Source organism: Thunnus albacares, chromosome 4 (assembly GCF_914725855.1).
Source record: "Thunnus albacares chromosome 4, fThuAlb1.1, whole genome shotgun sequence".
Lineage (NCBI taxonomy): Eukaryota > Metazoa > Chordata > Actinopteri > Scombriformes > Scombridae > Thunnus > Thunnus albacares.
Window position 1 is genome coordinate 18,821,607 of NC_058109.1, and position 25,026 is coordinate 18,846,632.

Here is a 25,026-nt window from a genome sequence, read left to right on the forward strand (position 1 = left end):
GACATTGCGTATAGCCGTTTCTCTGAAAGGACCCTGGTGCTGAGTGCATTGACCAACAGTTCACCGCTCAGTTATAGTGAACGTCTCACAATTCAAATTTAATTTAAGGGAAAGGTCTTTAATCATCGTCTCGGGGTCAACATTTAAAAACTATGAAACAGCGTTAAAAAAAGTCAGATAGACACATTTGATACCCGCGACCTGTACTTCGGCGATGTCTGTTGCCGTTGACAACTGGAAATCTAGAACAACCGTAAGCGTCACTCCTTGCGTCACACGCGCTTTCACGTGACGAGAAACAACAAACGCGCGGTACTTCAATCCAAACAGTTTCTCCACGTATATGAAAAACAGTTATTTTGGTATATACATAGGACGTAAACATTTAGTACAGCATCCTAATGTCTTCTCGGGCTTCGTTGTCTTAATTAAAAAGTGACGCTGTGGACTTAAAGTCCTGTATAGCAGCTGATATCTTCGATATCATGCAAAGAAACACCAAAAAGACAGATTTATTAAGAGCTATACCAAGATGTGTCACATCTGGAGGTGAAACCCATAGATATAGAAACTATATCTATGCCGAAACCAAACCAATCCGCACAGGTAACACCAGAAAGATACCTTATAGAGTTGGATACAGTTGGAACAAAGGTGGAAGACTCAAGGAACTGCGAATAAGGTGCGAAGTTTGTCGCTATTCAATTTACTGTACTTACAGCTGACTTTAGTTTTGTCTTTTTCTCTATTGTCTGACTTGTTCAACCACTGCAGGCACCTAGCAAGGAAGTTCCTGAAGATATGGATGCAGAATACCTTTGGCAGAATCCTTCCTCATCAAGCCAAGTAACAAACCTTTACAAAGTATTTTTGAAGCAAAGTGTGTTTGGTAATTCTCAGTGGTGGAAAGTCATAAGTAGATTTACTCAAGTACTGTACTTAAGTACAATTTTGAGGTACTTGTACTTTACTTGAGTATTTACATTTTCTCCTACTTTATACTTCTACTCCACTACATTTCAGAGGGAAATGTTGTACTTTATACTACATTTATCTGACAGTTTTCAGTGACAAATTCAGCAGCACATACAATTAGACAAAGCCTTGCTTGATCTATACTTCGATCTATAATCTATTCTTAGATGTGGCCTGAACTTCAGAGACATGAGAAGACTTAATACTTTGTTATGTACACTTATGCTCTGGCAACTACCACACAAAACATTTTTCAATGTGTTCTCTCCCAGAAAATCCCCATATCTTATAAATTAATCGGAGAACTTAAATACTTTTTTTAGCTCCAAGTTAACATAAATCAATTCATGTCCATCCGTTTCATCTTCCAGCACACAAAAGAAATCCACTAATGTTGTAGGCTAAGATTAAAACAGCAGTTCCCAAACTACACATGAAATCAGTGTGTAGTTGTTGTCATGTTTCAGATGTCTATGAGTTGTTAGCCCCTCTAAACTTTGTTTCAAATACATAAAACCCAAAAAGGTAAAACTCCAATATTTCACAAAAACACAAAGATGAGTGAAATGAATCCAAATGTATGTTGCAGACCTTTGTTTTTTTCTTCTTTCCTACACAGATTATCATCTCACAGTCACTCAGATTTATCTTGTAGCTCTTATAATAACAATAAAATGCTGCTTATTCACTGATTCAGCAGCATTAATAAGGTACTTTATTCAACATATTTAATATAGCTGATTTTATCTTACTTTTAATACTTTAAGTAAATTTGCCTGATAATACTTTTGCACTTTTAAGTAGGATTTTAAATGCAGGACCTTTACTTGTAATGGAGTATTTTTACATTGTGGTGAGGACTGAACAATTAATCACAGTTTTATTGCAATCGTAATATGGCCTACTGCAATTTTCAAATCACAGGAGGCACAATATTTGTTAAAGGCGAAATGTGGGTCAAAATACCATTTTAAATGAAATATTGTACTGCAGAGACGTCCTGGCCTCACACATCGTATACTACAGACTAAAGAAAACATCTTTGTTTGGTACAGATCCCTGCAAAAATCACACCATAATCATTTTAATATGTTTTTCAATTGAAATGAGAATAATGATGTAAAAATTATCATTCTCTATAATATCGCAAATCATAATCGCTATTAGACATTTTTACAAAATCGATTAGCCCTAATTGTGGTATTTCTACATTTAACTAAGTAAAGGATTTGGGTACTTCTTCCACCAATGTTAATTCTTAATGTCACTCTTGAGCCTCAGTTCTCTCATTCAGAGGAATATTGCATGTTGCAGGTCCTACTACGACAGCGTGGTCCTGCGAAGAGCCTTTAAAGGATGGAGAGACGAGTGGTGGACGTCCAGGAGGGAGTGGAGTCTTCAAATGAGGGCAGAGTGTCACTACAGGTCAGCGCACGAGACGTTTCGGAGGAGCATGACAGTCTTGTACCTCAGCAAGTTGGTCACAGGTTGTGATTGTGTGTGCTAACAGTGTTGTCTGTGTTTTAGGTATTACTTGTATTACTTGACCTTCCAAAGCTGGCAAAAGTTTACGTCTTTGCAGAGGGAACAGAAGAGAAAAATCCAAAATGCTCAATCATTTGGTATGATTTTGACATATATAGTATGATGACAATATATATCTTAATCAAGCCTCATGTTCAGTCGGATATCACAGGCAGCTACCATTTTATTAACCAGTTTGTTTTCTTAACCAGCTAACAGGCAACGGATGCGTCTGGTTTGGGACAGGTGGGAGGTTTTCACAGAGATGAGGCGAATGAAAAACAGAATGCTTGATTCAGCTCTTGAGCAGAACAAACTCACAACTCTGCGGTAAGATTATTATATTTTCCGAGCAAACCTACACTAGTGATGTTTAGCAGGTTTTCAGTTTTACCACCGTTGTGGTTTTTCACCTGTGCAGTTCAGCGTGGAGTTTGTGGCAGATTAGGTTGCAGCAGCATCGAGACATTCATACTCTGGAGGACCGAGCCCTGAAACAGTGGGCGCTGAATTCACAGAGCAGGGTAAAGATGCAATCCAACGCACTCATGAATCACATACTGTCAACGTTATTTTCCAAGTCATGATGAATCTCTGTAGTATTTCCTTTTGAGTTTTGTGTGGTGACGTGTGCCCTGCTTCTTTTTGTCAAAGGCTTGGCTTCAGTGGAAAGAAATGCACGCAGCAGCTTGTTGCCAGAGAGAGAAAGAATCCAAAGCTTCACTTCACTTCATCCTCAGGCTGAAAAGAAAAACACTGCATCAGTGGATAAGTTACGCGTCCAGTCGCCAAATCAAGAAACAGTCACAAGGTCATTATAAATTACCTCACCTGGCTTCATTTAATATTAGTGCTGCAACAATTAGTTGATTAGTTGTAATTTTAAGCAAAAAAAAAATCATATATTATAGTTCCAGGTTCACAAATGCACTCAAATGTAAGAATTTGCTGCATTTCTGAGTCTTCCATTATAGTAAACTGAATATTTGTGGTTTTGGACTGACAAAACAAGACATTTCAAAATGTCACATGGGGCTTTAGGAAATTGTAATGGCCATTTTCCACTGTTTTCTGATGTTTCATAGACCAAACGATTGCTTAATATAAACCACATACCATAATACTTATTCAAATGAGTATTTTTTTAAGCTTTATTACTCAGCTTTCCTTTACAATTTAATCTCTTTTTCAGCTGTGGCTAAGCGTGCTACCGATCTCCACCTGACGAGGAAGTGTTGGAGTAAATGGTGCAGCGCGTTGCATCGCAAATGGAGCGAGGAGGAGCGTTCGCAAGCTGCAGGACATTTGGCCAGACGGAGCACTCAGCGCAGAGCACTGCAGCACTGGAGAGCTTGTATCCTAAATGACATGTAAAACAAACATATTTCCTGTTTTCACAACAACCGAAGCGTCACACATTGAATCATCAGAACCAGATGTTTGATTCTTGAGCTCGTCAGTAGATGTGACGTCGTGCAGAGAAGAAGCTGAAAGAAACCAGAGTGCGAGTCAACACCACCACCATCATCTACTGGTGAGATCCAAAAAAAAAATGAAGCAACTGCGAATAAGTATAGAGTGCGATCGTTTCATGTATTGATCACTGTGTATTTTTTGCTGCAGCGTGCTGGAGTGCAGGGACTGTCTCTGAACGTATGCTGGAACAAAGCACAGCGACTGAACAACAACGTGGCTGTCCAGCATTGTCATCAAACTGTAAAGGAATATAATTATTATTATTATTATTATTATTATTGTTATTATCCTAAATTTACATTACCAGTAAAATACTTGTAAGTTTTTGAAGTGTTTGTGTTTTTCATAGATGATAAGTAAGTACTGGAAGCTGTGGCAGGAGCGTCTCGAGGAGGCTGAAGACAAAAGTTTCCAACCACTGACAGAAAAGGCAGCGACAAACTACAGGTGCTTTTATTTACTTTTATCAATCTCTGGCATTATGTACATTTTTCCTCGAGTTAACAGTATTCATTTGTATTTAATGTAGCATCTAAACTTTCAAACTTGTCACATATTTCATTGAAAGTCAATCCTGTGTGCATAATTTGAATTAAAATTGTGATCGGGATTGTTTTTTTCTCTTGGCAGCACGTCCCTGTTAAGCAGCTGTTTTTGCCAGTGGAGGGAGAAACTTGCTGAACAGAGACACATGCAGGTATTTTTAATAGGACACACACAGCATTCTCAGGTCCAATACAAGAGCAATACTCACAGAACAGGCATAAAAACACATTTCTATAGATTAGAGGGACTTGATGACCGTGTGTTGTTCTTTTTACTCACTCAAATTTAGCTTGAAATGCTTTAGCTTTAAAAAGATCCCCTCCACACACATCTGATGTGGTTTTTCCACATAAAAGTTCAACAAGTTTCCACATATTCTCTATTGTATTGGCACGTATTGACTCTTGTGTAATACTGGATCATGATTGGCTCCAAACTAGTTGTGATGTCACATATGATCATAGGTACACGCCTGTAACTCATTTAAGGTGAGTGCCGAAACTTTCCACTTTTATCAGATGAATGTGAAAAACAGCCTCTAGTGAAGCTCAAACATCCAACTGAAGGAACAAGAAGAAAAACACATTTTTGAGTTCAAGGGGAATTTAATAATTTCCTTCATAGTTTTCTCATGGCTGATACTGAAGTATGTGATCACATCAGTGATATTTTGTGTCTGTGTGATATTAAATTTATATACATACAGTTTAATTGGATCCTCAAAAAGATTGCACTTTTGTGCAGGAGTTGCAGCATCGTGCAGACGTTTGGTTCGCAGAGCGCATGTTGCCTCGCTGCTTCAACTCATGGGTTGGGTTCACTCTGCAGAGAAGGCTGCATAAACAGAGGAGACACAAGGCAGAAGTCTATAATCAGTGAGTGATCTTTTTCTTCTCCCACACTTGTTTTCATGTTGTAATTTAACTCACAAACCACTACATGATGTGTTTATTCACTGTGTTGACAGGCAGCGTCAGTACAGTTGTGTGTTTTATACCTGGTGGGGGCAGTCAGAGAAACACAAGGAGGAGATGCTTTCCGAGCGAATGGTACGCCGGCCTTAAATGTAAATGCAAACTTTTTGGTGATTATTGTATAAGATGCTGACAGACAGCTCGCTGTTATCAGGCCATTCTTCATGAGGAGCGAGGCCACACGCAGAGAGCCTGGACTCGCTGGAGGCAACGCGCAGAGCAGCAGATCAACGAGGAGGAGAAAGAGAAGGCGTCGGACCGTCTGTATCTGCACAGGCTTCTTCACAAGACAGTGACGCAGTGGAAGGACAACAGCACTGAGATACGAGACAGGTGAACTTAGTGCCGCTGAAGAGTTTGACTATAAACGGTGAGATCTCTGCTCTGTTAGCTAACAGATTCGTTTGTTTATCAGGAGGAACAGAGAGCAGCGAGCTGGTCGTCAGGGAGACCTGTGCTGCATGAGATGGGCTGTGGATAGATGGAAAAAGGTGCTTTTTGTAGTTTTGTCCTGTCCGGTCTGTACATCGTCTGTTCATGCACTGCAGCAAGATCGAAACTGAGCCATTTAGATCTGGAAACTTGTATCTTAAACTTCTAAAAAACTTCTAAAGCGTCTAAATGAGAACTCTCCTCCTTTGGTTAATTTGTTCAATATTACAAGAACTGCTCACGCATCTCATTTAAACGCTCATCACAGGCATTTTCAAGAAAGCCAAGGACAGTTAGGTTCAGGTCTGTGTGTGTTGGTGACTCTTGTGTGTTTAATCAGTTTGTTCAGAGCCAGAGAAAGAAGAAAAGCAGGCTGGAGCAGATGCAGCGTTACCATGAAATTAAACTTCTCAAACACGCATTTGAGGCCTGGAAGGTAAATCAGTATCAATAACTGCCAATATGATCACATGATTTCATAAGTTTGGAGTGACAAAGATAATGTTAAAACTCCTCAGAAACACCACCTACAGATGTCTCAGATCTATGGTCATGCAGAGGAACTTCACAGACAGCACACACAGCATTTCCTCAGGTATTTAACACAAAATTGTACAAAATTTAAAATCAGAAATCAAATTAGAAACTGCTGTTGTACGTCAGCATCATCAATTTCAGTCACATTTCTCCACAGGAAGCTTCTGTATGTGTGGAGGGAGAACGCAGCGCTGCTGGTGGAGGTCCGGCTCATGGAGCAACAAGCACAGAATCACTTTCATCACTTCCTTCGACTTAAGGTTATAAAGCAGTCAGACGCCCTTGACAGCAAAACAATCACAGTTATTCCTTTACCAGAACCGCTGCTCATTCTTTACTTTGCACTGAAACGTTCAAGGTGTTCCTCGCTTGGAGAGAAGAAACAACACATGCAGCGTCAAAGCGCCACCAGCAGAGGGAAGCACTCAGCAGGGCTCAGAGGTCCATAAATCAAGGTAACAAAAGAATGTGTTACAGTGATCACTTGATGTGTGTGTGTGGTTTGAAATCCATGTCAGTATTTATTTTCTGTAAATAGACTTAATTGTATTTGAGGGAATGTCACTTCCCTACATCGCTGAACAGGACACGCAGGTAAATAGTAATAAAAACTGTTAACTGTAGTTTAATTTGCTCTCATTCTCCCTGTTTACAACCAATCGTTAGGAAACCTAAATGACATAGACCAGAGATTGGTTTTTCCCACACTTTATTATAAATTAAGTTTGAATTTTGACGTTTTTGTTCATATAAATCACAAGAAAACCTCATTTTCTTTCTTTCTTCCTTTACTTTCTTCAAAAATAAATATCCATCTTTTTAAGCTTTACTAGAATGTTGCAGACAAATGTGAAGAATTATCAACTGTGTCTGTTGTATCAATGTTTCCATAGTATTTGCACATGTGTCCTTGCCACTGATTTTACAACTATTATATTAATGATATGGCAGACTTCTACTATAAATATTAGGAATGTGTACCTAACTTGATCTCTGTATTCAGTGTGGCTGCTGCGGTCTTTTCAACAATGGAGGAGGAAAACCAGAGCGGCTCGGAGGGAGAGGATGTGCATGGAAAAAGCTAGAAAGCACCATGACTCCAAACTGCTTTCTAAAGCGCTGAGAGCGTGGAACAAACATCACTATCAGTGCCGAAAACATAAGGTTGATACTTTATCATCCTGTCACTGCTATAAAAAGCAATATCATTGGCTTCTTCCTATCCCATGAATACTTGACAGTGTTTATTTCGTAGGTGATGAAACGACAAGGAATCTTGTTGCTGAGACTTAAGCTGTGCCAGACCTACTTTGAACAGTGGAAAATGAAGGTTTGTTAATGTTCTTTTTTTATGCGCTGAACTCTTAAAGCAGCACATACATATAAAGATGAGTTTACTTTACTACTGAGTCCATACAAACAGTTGTATTCTTCTGTTGCTCTTGAAAAAATAACCCTGATGCATTATTAAAATTGTTCTTGTTTAAATTTTTCTCTCAACTTTAAGGAAGCACAATATTAAATTGATGGAATACACCTTTAAAATACAGCCCGAGGGAGAAGGAAAAGGAGGGAAATTGGCCCTGTTTTATTTGTATGATGTTATTTGTGGTGACGGCTAATTGTTCTGCTTCCTGTATGGAGAATTAGTATGCGTAAATATTGAGGTCAGATGGATTATATGTGGTTTGATTTAGCGCAGTTGTAAACTGGCTGCGGTTTACTTCCTGCTAACAGCTGCAGCACAGATGGAGAGAATCTAAGCAGACGGAGCGAGCGCTTTGGCACTGGTCCCTCACTCTCCAAGCCAAGGTAACACCAGCCTGCACAATCTTCTTTCACTAGAAAATTGAGCGCTGACTGTAGAATTGGTGCTTACGGGGTTTAATGGGTCTTGATGTTGTTTTGTGAACCTGTTGCAGGTGTTGTATGGATGGAGGCTGTGGGTCACAGAGCAGCGCAGGAAGCAAGAGCAGGCAGCCAGAGCCGCACAGGTCTACAGAGACCAGCTGCTGAGGGAGGGCGTGACATGCATCCTCACATATGCCGCTCACATGAACGATCTCACAACGAGCCTAACGCAACACAGCCAAGAACAAGTGGGTTTATGTGTGTGTGTGTGTGTGTTCAGGAAATTTCATGTCATTTCAGACTTTAAAATTTGAGTATCATCTCTTCAACGCTGCCTGTGCCCTGCAGAGATCACGACATATTCAGAGGGTGGTTAAGCGTTGTGCCATGCGGTGGAAGCAGCGAGCCCTGTGTAAACCAGGCAGAGGGCAGGAAGTCAAAGGGCAACCACAGAAAAAGAGTGTGACCTTCTGTTTGCCTGCACCTGAATTGAAGAGAGTTTCCCTGTCTGACTCAGTGGGGCAGGAAGCTGGAGATGCAGCACTTAGCAAGTTGTGAGTGTGTTTGTTGGTCTGAGTCTGCAACAGGATGTGAATCTGTGTTCAACACATGCGCTCATTTGTACAATTTGTCTTTTATCCTTTTTTTGTTGTTGTTGTTGCAGGCTTCCAACCCGTCTGCCGAGACGTCAGCCACTTCGCTACAAGGAACTGTTTGGTTCCCCACTGAAAGAGTTGCCACTTAATGGGTAGAGCATAAAAAATTATAGATAACCAAATATACATTACATTATTTAAAAATATCAGACATGTATTTCATATTAGAAATCGTCTGGAAATTGAACATTGTGCTAAAAATCTTTCTCGCTCAGCAGAAAGCACTAACAAAAGCCTTTTCTTTTTTTTTTCTAGCACCCAAAAGGAGTCTGCCGTCACCGGCGCTAAAACAGCTCCACAACCCTCAGAGGTCAGTCCTTCACTGGACTGCCACCTTGCAGACTTGTCCTGCCTCCATCCTGCTTCAGTCCCTTTCACCTCCACACATCAGAGCACCATCACTCCCACTGCGTCATCTTCTGAACCTCACATGTCTGCACTGGACTCCCCTCTGGGAACCCAAGGCCAAGATCTTCTTTTACCACCTTCTGCTTTCATGACCATAGGGACTCAAAATACGGTAATTATCACTTATTTTCACTTTGACAGACATCAAGATGCAAGACATAATTGTAAGCTAAGGTTTTGTTTTTTTTCCAAGTTGGGTAAGACCAGCTGCTCAGCTCCTGGAGATGCTCCACTTGTATTTGGACCCCCTATTAAACATCTCTCATCAGTATATACAGGTATGGTAGCTTCACTTTTATTTCCCAGTTATTTTATTTATTGTTTAGTCTTAAATAATTTTTGTGCCAAACTTCACAAACGCCATTGTGAAAACAGCTCTTATGGTTCTTCTTCAAGCATCCAGTGAAGAAACTGAGGGAGAAGATCCACTTTCATCTCTGACAAGGGAACTGCTGAACATTCAGCTGGAAATGAAGAGTTTCCAACAGGACAGGAAGCAACTCAGGTAAGAAATCTCATTATTTTAGCAATGTTGTACATGTTGTTTATACAGTGGATGATGATGTTTGACTGTGTGTGTCTTTTCAGGGCATGGCAAAGACTGAAAGAAGTATTACAAAGTTGGCTGCAGACCAGCGGAAAGGACGAACAAATAGAAAAAGATGCTATTTGTCAAGAGTTGAAGGAGGTAAGAAGTAATGATAAGTTTGCCACCGTTAATGCTGAACATTTAACAACACCACCACAAACATTTGCATGTGTACCTAAATTTGTAGTTTACATTATAAAGATATTATCACTTTGTTAAAGCTACACTTCCCTGATTTTCCACCATAAATTTCCTCTCAGCTCACTGTTGATGACATAAATCAAGTGCAACTTGAAAAAGATAGATAGATAGATAGATAGATAGATAGATAGATAGATAGATCATTTCCCCATCGGTCATTCAGTAAGTTCAGTATCACTTCATTATTTATGAAAGGGTGAGACCTTTGTAACTATAACTACCTGTAACTAACAAATAAAAATAAATAATAAGGAAACCACACACTTTGACTGGGTGGAAAAAGCAGCTAGAATGTATACATTTTAACTGTATGATGAATGGAAACACATATAACTGTCCAGGTTTCCTAAATCACAGAGAGAGACAAGGCACCTCTGATAATGGGTGAAGTTTCTCAAAGTAACTTCTCAGGTCACTTACAGTGATGGCTTAAGTTTTGCATGCATTCTTCTGAGGCCTCGTTTAAACAATAAATCAGCAGCTGCAGAAAGTAAGCTATCAGAGGTTACATAATGGGAAAAAAGTCACTGACACAGTGTTTTTTTTTTTCTGTGCTGTTGGATACTGAGTCACAGTTGATGTTTTTGACGTTGACAGTTGGAGGAGCGCATCGAGAGACTGTCTACCAAACTGGCAAAACGGAAGCCAACAATGCTGCTACACACAGAAAGGATCCAACATTTACAGACTGTCATTCACACTTCAGGAGTTTCTCTTCTCTATCAAGAATCAGAAGAGATAGAAACAGATCACTGTGTGTTTACAACATGACAGGAAGCAGTGGAGTTGTTGCACCTGCTGATTGTTTGGACTGTTGTTCATCTGCCCAGATCGCATAAAGACTGACTTCGACAATTGAATGAGAAACATTTTGCTATAAGCTCTCTTGTTTTCTTAAGATTGAAAGTTTATATCTTTACTGCACTCAGATTGTGAGGAAACAATCGATATCTTAATGTTTCAGGACATGGCATTCATTATTGTCAAATATTTTGATATGACTCAGGAAATCCAGAAAGATTAAAGTCAAGTTAAATCACCCTCCAGCGCCTCATCTACACTTTAAATCTAGGAAAACGTTGGAAAGGGGTCGTCCTTGTGACAGATGGTGCGTGCTAAATATTTTCCATATGTGTGCAAAAAGTCACTTCACTGTTTTTAGGGGAGCTGCCCTTACGCAATACGTTTTCTATTTCCCTGTTAGTACCAGCACCTCTCGTGCCTCTAATACTTTGGAAAATCTATGCAGGAATATCTGAGATTTCACACTAACAGAAAGAACGACTGTGTGTTGCACTCAGCAGACTGCGTAAAGACAGATTTGTCCAAATCTTTGATCTACAACAGGGCACGATGCGAGGACTTAATGCCATTTTACTCTTTTTCATCTTTGTGTACTGTGTATGGGGTAAGTGTTGTTACTGAACTAGCTTATTTATAGTTATGTTATGTTGATTTTAAGTCTTATTGTGTCATTTAATGTTCCAATTCCTTTTATTATTGTGATGTTGTATGGTTTTCATTGTTGCTGGCGAGGTTGTTGCACAGTTTATGGAGCTTTTTGTAAACATTATTAAAACATTATAAATGTTGTAATATGATCATTTTAACCTTCCAATATCCAACATTGGCTTTAGATTTTGTTATTTGGGAGTAAACAGAGAAATTCTTAGTAAAACATAAATATGCACAAAGTTAACAATTACCCAAGTTCTGCACTAAATGCATATTAATCTTCTGACTGTTTGCATGACAGCTAAGAAGATGCGTTGGTGTACAGTGTCAGATCCTGAACAGAGGAAGTGTGCAGAACTGGCTAAAGCTTTGGTGGCAGTGCTGCCGCCAGCAGCTGTGGCAGCTTTTGCCAGACTCTCGTGCATTCGTGCATCCAGCACAACTGACTGCATCGATAGGATCAGGGTGAGCCATCCTTCACCTGAAATGCAACAATCACAGTCAAGTCCTGCATGCGGTCTAGTAGTAAAAGGGTCTGCACAGGAAAAAAGAAGGACAAGTTTGTGTATGTAGGTTTTATGTGTTTACAGTCTGTATTCATACAATAAAATTCTTTACAAATACACAACGAAAAACCCATGATGCCACCAATAAAGTGGATTTCTTATTTACACATTCTTAGAAATAAGTTAGAAATAAAAAAACAGTTGTGCATAAATAAGATATAAAAAACAGATGTTTGTTAAAATGTTTTGAATCAAATATCTTTGTAGTGGCTTTCAGAGCGGGAAAAGGGGATTTCTAGTCTTCTTGACGTCTTTGAGATTGCAGACTGAACACAGATAAATTTGTCCTGTGAGGTCTCACAGATGATATTTCCAGCAGGGCAGTTGAGGACATGGAGACTTGGAAAGCTTTAAAACAACAATGAATTAAGCCAAGCAGATAAATTCTTACACAAGCTGAGCAAATGTGCCAAAGTGATGATGTAGTGTATTAGTAAAAGCTGAGGTGCTTGTACAAAACATTGAATTAAGGGTTATTACAGTAGCTTTATTTCTAATAAGTTTACAGAGGTTTTTCCTCTCATCAATATTTTAGCCTAAATGTGTTTTGAATTTATGTTGCAATCCCACAAAATCTGAAAAAATGAAAGGCTTTGATTACTTACAATAGAAAACATGTTGACATGCACAAATGCAAAAATCTTGGGAGGTTTTGTATATTAAAAAAAAACACCTTTTAAAGGTTTATGAATCCTGATTGAACACCACAACAGTAAAGTCTGCTCTGAGTTGTAAAATTAAAACCCACTCTGTTAACTCTTTGCTTCAGGGGAACCGTGCAGATATAGTGACATTAGATGCAGGAGAACTTTATTCTGCCGTGAAGCAGTTTGGCCTCGTGACCATTGCCAAGGAGATATACAGTGACGGTAGGTTTACTCCATGTTTTTCAGATAATTCAAATGATCTCTTCAGCATCAGTATCTGAGTGCACCTGTCTATATGTATGTCCATCTGTGTCTACACTGAGTCCTGCAGGAGGCTGTATTCTGTCCGTGGCTGTGGTGAGAAACAGCAGCTTGGACATCAGGTCCCTGCAGGGTCACAGGAGCTGTCACAGTGGGGTTCGATGGACGGCCGGATGGAGTCTTCCACTCGGCTTCCTGCTGTCCCGCAACTACCTGAGCTGGTCAAAGGAGCAGCCGCTCAGTCAGGGTAAAGAGAACGAATGTGTGGCAACCAATAAAAACAGAGCAATGTCAAAGTCACCACTTTATATTAATGGAAAGATTATGAAATGAAGAAGTCTGGTTCTTCACTGCCTTGACTTGTTTTTCTCATCTCTGGCCGAGAAGACGTCAGTACATTTTTCCGAGCCAGTTGTATTCCTGGAGCTGCTGCCATGGCGCCACCTCTGTGCGCTCTGTGCCAAGGCCAGAAGTCCTACATCCGCCAGAAGAATTACCACTGTGAAACGTCCCACAGCGAGCCCTTCTACAACAGCCAAGGAGCCCTCAGGTCCTTAGGAACGATCTTGACTTAGGACGCCCATTTGCTACGTTTCAAATATGTAAACAGCCAAAACAATATAATCTAATTTCTACTAATGTTACTGCTTTTGCTCTGCTGCAGATGTCTCAGGAGCGGGGCAGGAGATGTTGCATTTGTGGACCATTTAGCTCTTGAAAGTATTGAAGGTAAGCAGCTTCTTATTATGTCTCTCTCTTCTTATTTCACATCAGCTTTCAAGTTTCAGTACTTTATTGCCATTTCAACATAGCTGATAGGAATTTGGTTTGGTGAGCTCACACAGAACAACAAGAACCTCCTTCACATACAATGAACACCTTAGGACATAAAAGTAATTTAAGTTATAGTAACAATAATAAATCATTAAAACAACACTCCCATGGGGAGGCTTCTGATACTTCTCGGTCTTTTAAAAGAAGGAAGGAAGTTAAAAAGATGGTTAGCAGGATGAAAGAGGTCTTGAAGAATACTGTGTCCCTCTTACCTTTAGTCTAATGGTGTAGATCTCAGTAAGGTATGGAAGCTCCTGGCCTAAGATTTTTGATGCAGTGCCTACTGCTTTGTCCAGACATTTCCTGTCTCATGCTGAGGTGTTTCCATGCCGCACAGTTATTCCAAAGGTGAGGATGCTCTCGATCCAAGCACAGTAAAACTGCATCGTATCCTCCCATGATATGGAAAACTTTTTCAGCTGTCTTGGGAAAAGAAAAGTCTTTGCTGTGCCTTTTTCAGCACTGTTGTGGAGTTGACCTCCCACTTTAAAGAAGAAGAGATTGTTACGCACAAGTATTTGTAATTTATGACCATTTATGACCAGAAGTAAATGGCCACTATGACTCTTACAGAAGTCCACCACTGCTTTTTTCTTTTGGAGACAAGTTGTTGGCTGCACACCAGTCCACCAGGGATGAAACCTCGTCTCTGTAAGCTGTTTCATCATTGTTAGAGAATAGTCCTACCAATGTGGTATCATCATCAAACTTAATCATCTTAACAGACGGGGAGCTGGAAATACAGTCATTTGTGTAAAATGAATATAACAGACGCGTCCCTGTGGGGCATCGGTGTTACTAATCAGAGACTTGGAGAACTTTTATTAACTCTGACCACCTGCTTCCTCCCCTGCAAGAAGTCCAAGATCCAGTGACACAGGGACATTTGGACTCCCAGTTGGAGAAGTTAATCATAAAGCCTAGATGGTGGAATTGTATTAAATGCGGAGCTGTAATCAACAAACAGAAGCCAAAAGTAGGCTCCAAAAAACCCCTCTTTTTTTAATATTCTGTTTGGTCTTTCAGAGACCGAGAAGGACAAGTTCAAATTACTGTGTACAGATGGCACACAAGCTCCTCTCAGCCACTACAGAAACTGTAATCTGGGACGCGGCCCAGGAGCAGGCATGGTCAGCAGACACAACTTTCGCAAGATTGCTCGCAAGTTTGTGGTGACAGTGCAGGTATATTTTTTTTATTCAATCATTTTCTTTTCCCACTTGTTTCCATGTCCATCTTTGCCCTTCTACAAGCTTCTTTATGTTGTTTTTTTTTTATTCTTTAGATGCTGTTTGGCCAACGAGGAAGAGAGAAGCAGCGCTTCCAACTCTTCAACTCATCGTCTTTTGGGGAAAATGACCTTCTCTTCAAAGACACGACAGATAAACTAGCTCTTCTGGCAGACAATATGGATGTCAGTCAGGTGCTGGGGCTGGATTATGTCGCTCTCCTCAAAGGTCTTGGACACGAAGGTGCATACCTCCATTGTGTGGTTGTTATTGTTCCATATTCACAATAGACTGGCTGTTTGGCCTCACTGAACCTTTATGTGTGCAGGAAGCTCACTGGAGGACAGCGTTGTGCGGTGGTGCTGCATCAGCCATGCAGAGCAGAAGAAATGTGAGCAGTGGGCTCTCAGTATAAAGTCCGACCCGCTAGTGTGTGTCAGAGCAGTCTCAATGCGTGACTGTGTGGAAAAGATTAAGGTTAGTTATATAAACTGCAGAATATCAAGATATTACACTTTTTAATCACATCTGGGAGAGCACTTTTATACAAAATCCAATCACCTGCGTTCTTCTAACAATCCCAACATCACTGTTGCATTTTGCTAAAGAGGGACGAGGTGGATGCTGTTTCTCTAGATGCAACTCACTCTTTCATCGCAGGGAAGTGTGGTCTCGTCCCTGTAGTGACAGAATATTATGGTAAGACTCTCGTTGTTTATCTATAGCGGTCTATCCTATACAGCAACATATAGCATATCTCTATTCATTATTGACTGATGATCATCTTTAGTACTGAAATGATCTGCCAGTTAATTGATGAGTACATTGGAAAATTAATCACCAAGAATTTTGATAACAGATTAATCGTTCAAGTCATTTATGTAGCAAAAATGACAAACATTTGGTAGGATTTGCTGCTTTTCTCAGTTTTAAATCTATTTAGTTTAAAGATTTCACCTGGGGCTCTGTCAAATTTATGATTTTGTTGACTAAATTAAACATTTAATGAAAAAAATGATGAAAAAAATCAGACAGATTAATAATAACAAAAATCATTTGTTCATTATTTAAAAAATACTAAACTATTTGTGCTGCGTTTTCTTCAACTCTCTCAGGAAGCAAATGTGTGCTGGCTGAAGGATCGACCCACTTAGAGACAGATGGTGAGATGGAGAAAAAAAAAAACACCCGAATGACCAACTTGCAATAGATTTGACAATCTTTACATCATCTCTCTCCTCAGTGTTGCCCTCAGCGGTCGGTGTCGCCATTGCAAAGCGATCCAGCAGAAGCGTTTTCATCGGGAACCTCGGAGGCCGTCGCTCCTGTCACGGCCACATGTACAGCCCTGCAGGCTGGCTGCTGCCATATAAATACACCTTAAGCCTGGAGCATAACAGCAGCTCCCCCTGTGATCCAAACCAAGGTACTGTTTCAAATAATTCATAGAAAGTCTTGCACAAATAGATTTATTGAACTTATTCACCAGTATTCAACTTATACAACAACTATTGTGTTATATCTCTTTTGTTTGTTGTAACCTCTTGACCTTTGCCCTCCCCACTGTTGGCTGCTTGTCTTATTGGCCTTTTAAACATAATTTATTATCACACCAAGAACTCAAATGTAACTGTGTTTTGTCGCATTCTGTCCTCTCAGAGTACAACAAGGTGTTTTGGAAAGGTTGTCTTCCTGGCTCTCAGGGGAATCTGTGTAAAGTGTGTATGGGCGGCACAGGCGAGGCTGCAACTAAACGCTGTGCTGACAACCACAACGAGCGTTACTATGGCAACATGGGGGCTTTGAGGTACAGTATGTGCAACGGTGTACCTGAACCCAAATTTTTATGTTCATCTGTGCTGTCGTGAAGCATTTAAAGAGTCTGTTTTAATGGTGTTGTTTTGGTTTTTTTTGGTTTTATTTGCATTTGTGTGGTGAAGACAGTAAAAACTAAATTTAAAAAAATCAACAGCAACATCTCTTTGCAAAAACTCATTACATCCTAATTCACAGAAAACACTCAAAATGGGAACTATTTGCAGTTGTTCTGCCTCCATCGTATTAGAGTGAAAGCAGACATTTTAGAGAGAGCTGTGTGACTTGATGTTACTACAACTAAGTGAGAAAATATGTTTTTTTTATGTAATTTGGCTGAACTGACCTTTTAATTCTCTTCCCAACATTCATAGGTGTCTAGTTGGAGATCCCAGCGGAAAAAGCTACGGCGATGTGGCTTTCCTTGAGCAGCACAACCTTCAGGCTAATATTCTCAGTGAGATGCTCAAGATCAAGTTTTTAATGAACATACATACTGATTTTTTTTTTTAGTTTACAAATACTGTGTGTTTGCTTCAGGTTTGAGTTCCACTGGTTGGGCAGAAGGGTGGACGACATCAGACTTTGAACTGCTGTGTGGCGATGGTCGTCGGGCCCCGTTGTCGGAGTGGGAGAGCTGTAATCTGGGAGTCATCCCACCTAACACCATCATGACACGACCAGTGCTTACGGCGCGAGTGTACGACTTCCTCATGAAGTCACAGGTCAAGTTTCTTTAATAAATGGGAGTGTTTTCAGTCATGTTGTCTGCTCAATAATGTGGCAGACCGGTCTTCAAAACATGGGGATCTGACGCCATTGAAGAAAGGAGGTTGTTAAAGGATGGGTTCACAATTTTTCAAGTCTGTCTTAAAACAATAGTCAGGTGCCCAAATGAACATCGACACATGTTTTCTTGCCATAATCATTCCTCCTGTTTACTCTGTCCATAAACAGATCCCTTCATAATGCACTTTCAATGTAAATGATGGGGGGACAAAATCCACAAGCCTCCTTCTGTGCAAAAAAGCATTTTTAAAGTTTATTTGAAATGAAGCTTCAGGTATCCAAATAAGTCAAACCAGGTCAATATCTTTCAAAGTTAAAGTCTTTTTGGTGCCAAATTTCCATTTTATGCTACGATCCTTCTACTGCAGCCGAACAGGAAAACACTGTCCGTCGATAAACTCTGAAATACATTTTTTCTTACAACGACAGCAGATTTTGTCCCCCATCGCTTAAAATGTAAACACATTTAGAGGGGATCTTCTAATGGTCAGTATGAACAGGAGGAATGATTACAGGGAGAAAAAAAAATGGTAATGTTTATTTGTTTCAAGACAGATTTGCAGCATCCTTTAAAGATGCTGGAACATCTTGATGATAGTTCACAGTGCTCAAACCAAAATCAGGAATGACGAATGTCTCAACACCTTTAAAACTTCAAGTAAAAACTAAAAACTGAATCTTGAACGGACGAGCTATGAAAGTCCTGAAAGTCTCATGCAAAACTCCATAATGTTTCCAGTGCATTTGGGAGACTGGTTTTATGGTCACAACCACATTGCCAGAAGAGACAGTTGCCAAAAATGCAGATCAGGACAGACATTTACAATATGATCTCTGACATTGTAGAAAGTCTAGCTGAGTATTCTTTTATGATTTAAAACTGATTTTTTTTTTTAACCTTATAGGAAACTTTGGCAGCCAACCCAAACATAGAGTTCAAGCTATTTGAGTCTCAGCAATATGGAGAAAGCGATCTGCTGTTCAAAGATGCGACACAATGTTTTGTCCACACGAGCCACATGGACCACCGTTCCATCCTGGGAGAGGAGTTTTACAATCACGCAGAAACCGTCTTCAACTGCACACATTCAGGTATGATTAATATCAAACACACATACTTGAATGTAAACGTGTGTCTTCTCGTTTGATGATAATACTTATGTGTGCATCAATTTTCCTTGTAACAGATATCTTGGAGTTTTGCAGTCGGGACGTGTGCCACATATTCTAATGGACACACGGAGGGAAACTTCACTTTTCTCTGTGCTACTCAGTGGTTGAACTCCTCATCCACGTGTTTGTTTTGTCCACATCTGATGACTGCAAACCATCAATCACATCATCCTGTTCAACCAGACTACTATAGTCAAAACTCTGCTGCCTGAAGCTGTTGCTGAAAGGACGACTATGGCATTTTTCTTCAGTCGTTACTGTTGTTTTCATGTTTTCTTCTTGTTTCATACATGTAAATATGCGCTCACTCTGTAATGTTGTGTTGGATGCAGAAAAGCTTTCAGCAACTTTCAAATGGCATTATAACTTAAAATGTTGAATTGTGTATAATCTCTGTGTCTTTTAAAGACACAAAATGTATTTGCTGTGGCAATATTTTCAAGCCTGAAAACAAATTCCTGCCATTACTGCAACAAAAGTGCAAACATGAGGCCTGACACAGATGACGCCCAGCATCGAGGTCATACCACAAAAACAGACGAACACACATGTAAAATATGGATGTAACATTGAGTTGTGTAGAATATGAGAATGTAATCGTGTAAATTTATCAAAGTTTTGCCTAAATTGTTTACATACAGTGATTTTGTTTTTGTATTTGTTAATAAATCTCACAATGAGGGCAAAACTGGGTGTGTTAATTATTTCACATCATGTTTAACCTTAATAAATAGCCTCAACCCTGGAAGCTGTACATTTATATACTTCTACACTGTTAGCACAATATTTGAGAATGAAACTCACCCACACTCTTTGTTGATCACAGAAGAGAAAATGTACTACTCATGAATACTGTATTATATTTTTGTACAACTTATGTAATGCAGGAGTAATAAAATCTCTGTAATTAGGTTTCTATTTATTATGTAAATGCATTAATGTGTTTACTCTTTAGGTAATTCCTGTTAAAATAATTAAAATTATATTGATTCATTTAGGATACAATTTGTCATGAAGAATAAAGATGATGTTATAAGGCTACATAGTTTTACCAATTAATGTACAGTGATTTAAAAGCAAATTTGGACAACTTTAATTTCGTCAACAACAAAGTAAGATCATTTTAACAAGTAAAACTGAACCTAATGCGGAATTAAGCTAAAAACTTTTGACTACAAGTCCCAGACTACAGTGCGACTGTATTTGGTGTTACATAAAACTTGACATTTCCTGTTCGTTTCCAAGGATGGTGAAGGGATGACCCGCCCCCTACTCTACCTCTGATTGGCTCTGACCCTAAAACTCTAACCAATCGCACGCCTCATGCCTGGACCTAACCAACCCAACCAACGCAGGAAACAATTTCTAGCCAATCAGACGTGGGTCTTCGCGGAATATTCCGTCGCCGTCCTAGGAAACAAAAAATAGCTCACTTTAACAGTCAGATTAAGGTTCCCATCTTGTATCAGCAGCCTGTGTTTTCTTGTCATGTTATTCAACCAGCTGTTGACCTTTTCCAGTGACGGTTTCTACGATAATAGAGTTAAACTGCATCCACAGCTGTAAGTCACTAATAAGGTAAGGTAGCTAACTATCGTATCTACACACAGTTGTTCTTGGTTAGCTTGTCAGCCAGCTTTGGAAAGTAGCCAAGTAACTGACTTTCTTGCTATATTTTAATATTTTCTTTCAGCATATTCGTATTTTGTTAGGTTTTAGGTTCTTTAGGACATTATAATGTAAAGGTTAAACAACGCTGGTATAAGTAAGCTGTTTATGTACCTGACAGTCAGAGTCACAGTAACTTAACTCATCATCACCCTCAGTGGCTGAACACTGATCAGATGTTATGATGTGTGTTTTTGTTTATAATCATTAGAGCTGTATTTGTCCTGGTGTAGATGAGACTACCATGGCGGACCCTCACACTGCACACAGCACCTGTGAGGAGGACGTCCTCCGTCCCTGCAGGTGTGTTGAGCTTCGTCCCGGCCTGCAGCAGCACCGACGGCCCCTCTGTGGAGCTGCTGCAGGACTTCGTGTCCCGGGCCAGACGCCTGTTTGTGATCACCGGTGCAGGTCTCTCCACAGAGTCAGGGATTCCTGACTACCGCTCAGAGGGTGTCGGGCTGTACGCCCGCACTGACAGACGACCCATGCAGCATGCAGAGTTTGTCCGCAGCGCCAAGTCCCGTCAGCGGTACTGGGCCAGGAACTTCGTCGGATGGCCTCAGTTCTCCTCCCACCAGCCAAACTCTGCACACAGGGTCCTGCAGCGATGGGAGGCGAGAGGGAGGCTACACTGGCTGGTCACTCAAAATGTGGACGCACTTCACTCAAAGGCAGGACAGAAAAGACTCACTGAGCTCCACGGCTGCGCCCACAGGTGAATCTGCTCTAACAGGTTGTGGTTGTCACACTTTTCTGTTTCTAAGTTGTCAAGAAGGGAAACCATTCCTTTTGGTGCATGTTAAGTCATTAAGTAAAGAAAAAAGGTTTAAAAATTTAAACTGCAAGCTGAACTGTATAAGGCTGAAACTAATGATTGTTTTCATCACCAATTAAAGGAGAGGTTCACAATTTTTCAAGTCTTTCGTAAAACAACAGTGAGGTGCCCAAATAAACACTGAAACATGTTTTTCTTGCTATAATTGTTATGGAATTTTCCATCTTTAGGGGTTACATTGGGTCAAGCCTGGGCCTTGAGGTCACAGAGTAAGCAACATCAAGCCTTGCAGAGAGAGACACTGCCTCTCTTTGGATATGCAGCTGTCTGTGATGTTTGGGGAAACAGAAGCCCCTCTGATAAAGGGTAAATCAGCATTGCCATGGTTACCAAGGTCGGAGGAGGCTTTCCTAGACAACACAGATAGGTGAATGCGCAGATTCTATTGACACAATCAGACATTCAAACCAGAATGTGCTGACAGTGACCTGAAGTTCCATGCAACGTGACCTGAACTAACACGGGTAAAATGCAGTTCCTTGTTTAGAAACTAGTGAACCAATTAGACTAGTTTTTCATATTGTAGGCTGATCTGCTTAAGTTAAAGACTAAGGGTCAGACTTTCAGAGGGGAGAACGGAAAGAGACAGCATCCAAGTTGCAGATGACTTCGATGTTCGCTATTTCAGTTCTCCTTGATCAAGTGCTTCAATAAGCATTTTCAGCTTTAAGACATCAAAGGATTGTGTCCACTCTTCTCCACTGAGGTGCTGACCATCGCTCAAAATATCCACATCAATAATCTTTCCTCCTGTTCATACTGACCATTAGAAGATCCCTTCACAATGCACTTAATGCAGACAGCACACATTTCACACACGTTTATTTCTTCAATAGAAAGTAGTTCTATTGTATATTGTATAGTATCTAAAGTGTTGACAGCGAGGTTTGTGGATTATCCAGAGTAACAGGGATGCTGTTTCTACATAGACTTTTGTTGCTCTTGAGTCCACGAGAGAGAGACAAATGAGACAGATGTCTTAAAAACCTGGGAGAATAAAACTAAAACTATCTGCAGGACTCAACACAACTCGGGATAAGTGAGCAAATGTTTTTGTCATTTGGGTGAACTGACCCTTTAAGTCACCATTCACATGCCTAACAGCTGAAATGCTCATCTGCGTGTCCCTATAGGGTGATGTGTTTAGGCTGTGGCGGCATCTCAGCGAGGGAGGAGCTCCAGAGGAGATTTGAGGCTCTGAACCCAGACTGGAGAGCGCAGGCAGGAGCTGTGGCTCCGGACGGTGACGTCTTCTTAGAGGACGAGCAGGTCCTCCACTTCAGAGTTCCCGCCTGTGAGGACTGTGGCGGGATACTGAAGCCTGAAGTCACGTTTTTTGGAGACACTGTGAAAAAAACGACAGTGCAGTTTGTGCATGACAGACTGGCAGAGTCTGACGCGGTGCTAGTCGTGGGGTCCTCATTGCAGGTAAGTTTTACTCAAGTACCTCCGATATGATCGCAGAACTCATTCATTTCTCTGGTTTCCTGCATTTAACTGTATCCCTCTCTGTTATTCCCAAGGTTTATTCAGGATACAGGTTCTTACTGGCAGCGAGCGATAGGAAAATGCCAGTCGCCATCTTGAACATCGGGTCCACGAGGGCGGACCACCTGGCCGAGCTGAAAGTGAGCGGCCGCTGCGGTGAAGTGCTGTCACTCATTCAACCTCTCTGACCATCATGGACGTGGAGTTTGGAGATTCTGCGTTCAGTTGGTCAAAATGCTCTCAAAACTACCTCAGATTTAAATCCGTAACAGCGTCGTTGACTTCAGGATTTCTGTCTCAGCTGTTTGACACAGAAGCCTCTAATATACTCACTTTATTCTTTGTACCAGGGTACATTTTGAGCATCTACAGGTCTCTGCCGAGAGTTTTCTCTTTGCTCACTTCATCTTTTGTATACAGAACAATTGAGAACTAAACTGACAAATGTCCTCCATTCAAGACAATATGACTTTCTTGAAAATCCAACTTCTCTGCACCCAACTGGTATCAGGAGATCAATATTTTAGTCCAACAGTCAGACATTTCCTATTGGATGTGTCATTGCTGCTGTTGGTTTGGTAGAATTTTTAGATGTGATATAATATGCAGTTCACTGTCTTGACTGGAGGCCCTGAAATGACAACTTCAAGCTTTATGGTTTGTCTACCCAGACTCATTCACAATATACTGATGCTGCTTTTATTTAAGTTAGATGCCAGAGCTACAAGAGACATTGTTTTGTAAAATGAGCTTAAAATGTCTTCTGTTTTTGTGAGACAAAGTAATAAGATGTCCATGGAAGCACCAGCTGTTACTGTGTTTAGGTGAAAACCATGTGATTTTCACAGCAGACAGTTTGACTTTGTCATAACAGTAGAAGCACAGGTGTTACTAATAACATTAACGATGGCTTTGTTGTATTCAAGCGTTCCAATAACAGTTCCTGACAGTGTGACAGTGAGCCAGCACACTCAATACCACGACCCTGAAACCACAACAGCTCAGTGGAGTTACACCTGTGTTTTTCCTACTGTGACATGTCAACATGTCTTCTGTGAAAAAGCGACTTTAAGGCCGTGGAAACTAACTCAAGACGATACAAAATGTTCTGCAATCAGCTGGTTTTCAAAGGATTTGAATCATAATATTCAGTGCATTTGGTGCTAAGACTGTTGGTGAGATTGATAAATGTTAATTTCTAATGCAGTTAATAGACGGTTCTGTTTGTCATGTGATGTTCAGACATCTTGTTTGACCTAAAACTGATGCAAATGTTTATATTTGAAATATCATGATGAAAATGAGATATTTCCTGATGTTTTTTTTTCAACGGTTACATGTCAGGAAGGATATCTTATAAGTGAACCTCACAAATTTGTTTCAATAAATGAAAATCTTGCAATATTCACATTCTGAAACATCATCACTATTTGGAATGAAATAATAAAATGATGATAAATGGTCCCAATACCTTTTATTATCAATTGGTCTCAAACCAACGATGATTCAGATAATAAATCTAAGTTGAAGATTTCTTTACCCTGCAGCTTGAAGGTGTTCTTTGTTTTATTAACCTGTACAATATTCCTTTCTTAAAGCAGAATATGTGACTTATCATATCAGGAAAAACAGTTGGAGCTAATATATAATAACATGAACAACATCTCAGTTCCACTGAAGTGTCTCAGTGCATCAGTAAACCAGCAGAACTGGAGTTAACTGTTAACTGCCAGAAATAAACAGAAAATAGCTGAGATTTGTTATTAATTACACCTGTGCTTTTCCTGCTATAACATATAAAAAACCCTACCAGGAAAAATTTCTACTTTTGATGTTTTCCTTTGGTCTGTATGTTGGTCAGAAGAAACTGAGGTCTAATTTATATGCATTACAAACTTCCTTAGAGCTAAATTGGCACATTAAATGAAAGACTTAAGTTGATCAGAAACACAGTGCTCAAATTGATTTGTTTTGTGAGGCTTTTTAAAATGATTTTTAAAAAATATTTCACTGCTCCTATTTTTGATAAGGGCATGATAATAAGTTTTTGTGTATTAAAGTTTATATCTTCCTTGAGGTTTTAAAATGATTTGA

The 25,026-nt window shown here is 40.0% G+C and overlaps 3 protein-coding genes across 7 annotated transcripts; all 3 read left to right on the top strand.

The window, feature by feature from the left end:
* The first annotated feature begins 49 nt into the window (after positions 1–49).
* On the top strand, positions 50–11,210 carry sfi1 (SFI1 centrin binding protein). Of its 3 annotated transcripts, none has more exons than XM_044347811.1 (31): positions 50–682; positions 775–846; positions 2,290–2,400; positions 2,503–2,597; positions 2,712–2,829; positions 2,921–3,023; positions 3,154–3,310; positions 3,692–3,853; positions 3,963–4,033; positions 4,123–4,215; positions 4,325–4,422; positions 4,606–4,672; positions 5,266–5,396; positions 5,489–5,570; positions 5,650–5,828; positions 5,911–5,986; positions 6,268–6,363; positions 6,446–6,522; positions 6,622–6,724; positions 6,823–6,919; positions 7,468–7,628; positions 7,720–7,794; positions 8,202–8,276; positions 8,387–8,563; positions 8,664–8,869; positions 8,980–9,063; positions 9,227–9,491; positions 9,573–9,657; positions 9,776–9,884; positions 9,968–10,067; positions 10,767–11,210. In XM_044347811.1, exons 1-31 carry the CDS (start codon positions 486–488, stop codon positions 10,938–10,940), a joined length of 3,696 nt encoding a protein of 1,231 aa, XP_044203746.1. In that variant the 5' UTR covers positions 50–485; the 3' UTR covers positions 10,941–11,210. The 3 variants fall into 3 exon arrangements, with proteins under 3 accessions (XP_044203746.1, XP_044203747.1, XP_044203749.1); XM_044347812.1 differs by having other exon boundaries at positions 9,582–9,657; XM_044347814.1 differs by having other exon boundaries at positions 8,980–9,048.
* A 284-nt stretch (positions 11,211–11,494) lies between these two features.
* Positions 11,495–19,122, top strand: zgc:172271 (Saxiphilin-like). The gene is made up of 17 exons (XM_044347823.1): positions 11,495–11,577; positions 11,926–12,089; positions 12,960–13,059; positions 13,169–13,345; positions 13,486–13,648; positions 13,763–13,827; positions 14,959–15,116; positions 15,218–15,404; positions 15,490–15,638; positions 15,770–15,860; positions 16,277–16,324; positions 16,405–16,587; positions 16,821–16,968; positions 17,351–17,433; positions 17,517–17,701; positions 18,671–18,857; positions 18,953–19,122. The coding sequence occupies exons 1-17, from the start codon at positions 11,523–11,525 to the stop codon at positions 18,994–18,996; spliced, it is 2,187 nt and encodes a 728-aa protein (XP_044203758.1). The 5' UTR covers positions 11,495–11,522; the 3' UTR covers positions 18,997–19,122.
* A 990-nt stretch (positions 19,123–20,112) lies between these two features.
* Positions 20,113–25,008, top strand: sirt4 (sirtuin 4). 3 transcript variants are annotated; one of them, XM_044348239.1, is made up of 4 exons: positions 20,113–20,516; positions 20,818–21,324; positions 22,578–22,872; positions 22,968–25,008. In XM_044348239.1, exons 2-4 carry the CDS (start codon positions 20,840–20,842, stop codon positions 23,118–23,120), a joined length of 933 nt encoding a protein of 310 aa, XP_044204174.1. In that variant the 5' UTR covers positions 20,113–20,516; positions 20,818–20,839; the 3' UTR covers positions 23,121–25,008. The 3 variants fall into 3 exon arrangements, with proteins under 3 accessions (XP_044204174.1, XP_044204176.1, XP_044204173.1); XM_044348241.1 differs by having other exon boundaries at positions 20,114–20,500; positions 20,840–21,324; XM_044348238.1 differs by having other exon boundaries at positions 20,115–20,516; positions 20,840–21,324.
* The last annotated feature ends 18 nt before the right edge of the window (positions 25,009–25,026 follow it).